Raw genomic sequence first — 5,000 nt, 5'->3', positions numbered from 1 at the left:
AAGCCCGATGCTGTGGTGTCCCACAGAGATCTGTTGACCTCCAACTAGTCATAGTTCACCAAAGCCCGATGCTCCCACAGAGATCTGTTGACCTCCAACTACTCATCGTTCACCAAAGCCCGATGCTCCCACAGAGATCTGTTGACTTCCAACTAGTCATAGTTCACCAAAGCCCGATGCTCCCACAGAGATCTGTTGACCTCCAACTAGTCATAGTTCACCAAAGCCCGATGCTCCCACAGAGATCTGTTGACTTCCAACTAGTCATCGTTCACCAAAGCCCGATGCTCCCACAGAGATCTGTTGACCTCCAACTAGTCATAGTTCACCAAAGCCCGATGCTGTGGTGTCCCACACAGATCTGTTGACCTCCAACTAGTCATCGTTCACCAAAGCCCGATGCTCCCACAGAGATCTGTTGACCTCCAACTAGTCATCGTTCACCAAAGCCCGATGCTCCCACAGAGATCTGTTGACCTCCAACTGGTCATAGTTCACCAAAGCCCGATGCTGTGGTGTCCCACACAGATCTGTTGACCTCCAACTAGTCATAGTTCACCAAAGCCCAATGCTGTGGTGTCCCACACAGATCTGTTGACCTCCAACTAGTCATCGTTCACCAAAGCCCGATGCTCCCACAGAGATCTGTTGACCTCCAACTAGTCATCGTTCACCAAAGCCCGATGCTGTGGTGTCCCACACAGATCTGTTGACCTCCAACTAGTCATCGTTCACCAAAGCCCGATGCTCCCACAGAGATCTGTTGACCTCCAACTAGTCATCGTTCACCAAAGCCCGATGCTCCCACAGAGATCTGTTGACCTCCAACTAGTCATCGTTCACCAAAGCCCGATGCTGTGGTGTCCCACACAGATCTGTTGACCTCCAACTAGTCATAGTTCACCAAAGCCCGATGCTCCCACAGAGATCTGTTGACCTCCAACTACTCATCGTTCACCAAAGCCCGATGCTCCCACAGAGATCTGTTGACTTCCAACTAGTCATAGTTCACCAAAGCCCGATGCTCCCACAGAAATCTGTTGACCTCCAACTAGTCATAGTTCACCAAAGCCCGATGCTCCCACACAGATCTGTTGACCTCCAACTAGTCATCGTTCACCAAAGCCCGGTGCTGTGGTGTCCCACAGAGATCTGTTGACCTCCAACTAGTCATCGTTCACCAAAGCCCGATGCTCCCACACAGATCTGTTGACCTCCAACTAGTCATCGTTCACCAAAGCCCGATGCTCCCACAGAGATCTGTTGACCTCCAACTACTCATCGTTCACCAAAGCCCGATGCTCCCACAGAGATCTGTTGACTTCCAACTAGTCATCGTTCACCAAAGCCCGATGCTCCCACAGAGATCTGTTGACCTCCAACTAGTCATCGTTCACCAAAGCCCGATGCTCCCACAGAGATCTGTTGACCTCCAACTAGTCATCGTTCACCAAATCCTGATGCTCCCACAGAGATCTGTTGACCTCCAACAACAAGTGTAGACTAACAGTGAAATTCTTACTTACGGGTCCTTTTCCAACACTGCAAAGTTAGATAAGGAAAGCTGGGCTTGTCCTTGTCCCTTGTAGCGTCAACTGTGTTCTTTGTGTCAGTTGCCTGGTCTAGTTGTCCCAAAAAACGTTATTTGTTTTTAAATTTATTTAATGCACTTTGAGATTATTCTGTATAATGAAAAGTGCTTTACAAATGTAATTTATTATTATTATTATTAACTAGTCATCGTTCACCAAAGCCCGATGCTCCCACAGAGATCTGCCCAACCATAAACATGAGGTTTAAAGTTGGCGTAACCTCAGACCTGCGTTGTTGTGAGGTGACATTCTCCACTGCTCTTTAAAGAATCATTTTGCTGTAGTAAATCTCCTGAGGACAGGTTATACACGTCCAATGTGCTTCCAGAACCTTACGGGTCACTATGGAGTAGTTAGGATGTACCCACAAGGTACGGCCCAATCTGGCCCTCATACCATCATGGCCACCTAATAAACCCCTCCCTCCTCTCTTCTCTAACTATTCCCCAGGTCGTTGCTGTACATGAGAATGTGTTCTCAGTCAATTTACCTGGTTATATTAGGGGTTACATGTATTCTATTTTTTATACGGTATATTTAGTGCTCTTGTACTGCAGGCCTATGCCTTTCCATGTGCATTGTTGTAGGGTTTGAATGGACAGGTTTCATTTCAGCTGTTTGTTTATCCAGTTGCTTTTAAAGGCAGCTCGATGAAGGCAGACAGCCCCCCCCCCCAGAAAGAAATTCCATCTGCAGTTGCATGTTCCTTCTCTGACTCACAGAAGGCATTCATTCATTTTAAGCTGTTTGTTCGAAGCCTTTGGAGAAAAGGAAAGGTATTAAACTACTGTGTCAATATTTGGAACAGTGTCATTTCCTGGTGATTTCCACTTGGAGTTTATTAACCTGACTGGTCGTGTCGTTCCGTTATCTCTGTATAATTGCGAATAAACATGTTAGAGGTGATCAATTTCCCAAGGCAGTTAAAAAACAATGACATGATCATTGAAAATCCCACAGTCGGTCTATTATGGAATGTCTCCATCGTCCTTTTCTTTTGTTGCCATGGCATTTTAGCATGATAGCATTTTTGTCTCCGTTGTTTTTGTTGCCCCTTATGTGTTATAGTGTAATTGCATCACTTGTTTTATTGTTTGAACATACAATTACATTATATACGGTATGTAAACATCGTAATAAATATGAATCCTATAGGGAATCCTATGCTATAGGCACATTTCAATGACCTTAGCATCTATAATAAATAGTACACTGTTGAAAGAACAGTCCAGTGACTAATGATGGGTTGTTATATTGACATCGTTACGAGCTCTGGCTCTGTAATGTGCACTGCTCTCTCTGAATATCTGGAGGAGAAACGCATTTATTGGATTCCGGGATTAAGTCGGGATTTAAAAAAAGATGTATTTTACCTTTATTTAACTAGGCAAGTCAGTTAAGAACACATTCTTATTTATAATGACGTCCTAGGAACAGTGGGTTAACTGGTCTAGGAACAGTGGGTTAACTGGTCTAGGAACAGTGGGTTAACTGGTCTAGGAACAGTGGGTTAACTGGTCTAGGAACAGTGGGTTAACTGGTCTAGGAACAGTGGGTTAACTGGTCTAGGAACAGTGGGTTAACTGGCCTAGGAACAGTGGGTTAACTGCCTTGTTAATGGGAAAAAACGACAGATGTTTACCTTGTCAGCTCAGGGTTTCGATCTAGCAACTTTTCGGTTGTTAGTCCAATGCTCTAACCACTAGGCTCTTGCTGCCCCAATTCACAGGTAGATTTCGGTGTGGGCTTGGTTGGAAGTTGGCCGGAGGGATCCTGTGTGGGTTGGAGATTGTGAAATATATATATGTGTGTGTATATTTCCAATTGCAGTATGGTGGAGAATGTGGGGACCTTTCTGTTAAAGACCTTTATTATACAAAACAACCAGGCCTCAATCCAGCCTCTGCCCAAACCCTTAGAATTCCAGAATCAGAAAGCTGTTCCTCATGGCAGCTGTAAGGACAGGGAGTTGAGGTGTTTTAACATTAAATATGCCAGTACCGAGTACCTTTTAAAACACCGTGAGCCTCACACCTCAAGTCTCCTGGAGTCAGCCCCGCCCACTGTTTGATTGTCTGTCTCTCTATTGGTGTGACTCGTGTCTTCAAGACTAGTCTCCCAGTGCAGACCTGTCAACAACATGTAGCGCTTCTCACTCTGCCCGTGTCAACATTGGAGATGACAGTGAAAGTGGGAGGTGTAAACATCACACGTGTATGTATGACTATTGTCAGAATATATCTGGGTCACGGGGAAGAAAAGAACCAAAAGGAGTCAATGTAGGCTTTGCCAGTGTTTGCTTTTGACAAAGCCCAGATATAGCCAGATTGAAACTGCACAAGGATTTGACTGTATTAGATTGTTAGATTGCAACCTGTTTGAAGCATAACCTCTCTCTGTCTGTCTGTCCCTCTCTTTCTCTGTCTCTCTCTCTCTCTGTCTCTCTCTCTGTCTCTCTCTCTCTCTCTCTCTCTCTCTCTCTTTCAGATGACTCAGTGTATGAGTCCCCAGAGCCCTTCCTGACAGACGACAGCACCGGTGGCTGTTGCGTGGCCGCCCCCTGCCTCTCCCTCATGCTGGCCATGCTGCTCACGCTTCTCGTGTCCTCATCATAACATCTTGGGTCCGCCGGCCTTACCCCCCTTGAAACAGCCCCCCACCCCGACTTCCCATCAAATCTTCCGCCTCTGCCCCCTGCGAGGAGACATGCCTCTTCCACACACCCTCTCCCCACGCCTGTCCTCTCCTCCTCCCATATCAGTCTACTCTCCTCCACCTTCCACCCTCAACCCCTCGATATGCACCATCTGGACACTGTAAACTCATACTGCCCCTCCCTCAGAACCCTCCAACTCCTCAGCATAACCCTTGCTTCTGGCTTCTGACCCTCAGCTTACAGCTCAAGTCCAGGTTGGCTATAAAGTGGAGTAGTCCTGGGGACCAGGAAGGAGTCGCTTAAAGACAAAAAGGAGTCCCTTAAAGGCAGGAAGGAGTTCCTTAAATTCTTTACAAAAATAGCCTCCCAGCTGCAGAGGAGCGCTGGGATGTGCAAGAAATGGATGGGGTTTTGAACCGAATTGAGCACAAACTCCCCTCCTACGTGTCTGGATGGTCGACAGTGACTGTTGACGTCGACAGTGACGTCTTCTCCACTTAAGAACCCTCTCATGTGCATCTTCATCTTCGGACTGTTTGCGTTTCTCTTTGAGTCTTTGTGCTTTGATTATGCTCAGTAATGTCCCACTTGTACATGTTCATTCTGTTACAGTGTATTATACAGTAGTATATTACTTTGTCACGTTGGCTCCTGTGGTGATAGATCATAGGTGAACCTTTCTCTCTCTCTCTCTCTCTCTCTCTCTCTCTCTCTCTTTGTGTGTCTCTGACCAGTCTCTCTCTCTCTTCTCT

At 46.3% G+C, this 5,000-nt stretch overlaps 1 protein-coding gene across 1 annotated transcript in view; it reads left to right on the top strand.

Moving 5' to 3' along the window:
• LOC109888529 (ephrin-A2) overlaps positions 1-4,994 on the top strand; it is a gene marked incomplete at its 5' end in the record, with an annotated part of 123,440 nt that extends 118,446 nt beyond the window's left edge. Inside the window, one exon of the mRNA XM_031822477.1 lies at positions 4,080-4,994. Within this exon, the coding sequence (XP_031678337.1) occupies positions 4,080-4,207 (128 nt within the window). The remainder of the gene's footprint in view (positions 1-4,079) is intronic.
• Between the last annotated feature and the right edge of the window lie 6 nt (positions 4,995-5,000).

The sequence above is a fragment of the Oncorhynchus kisutch genome, linkage group LG4 (genome assembly GCF_002021735.2).
Source record: "Oncorhynchus kisutch isolate 150728-3 linkage group LG4, Okis_V2, whole genome shotgun sequence".
Lineage (NCBI taxonomy): Eukaryota > Metazoa > Chordata > Actinopteri > Salmoniformes > Salmonidae > Oncorhynchus > Oncorhynchus kisutch.
The sequence above is the reverse complement of the archived record's forward strand: the minus strand, read 5'-3'. Positions and strand labels throughout refer to the sequence as shown.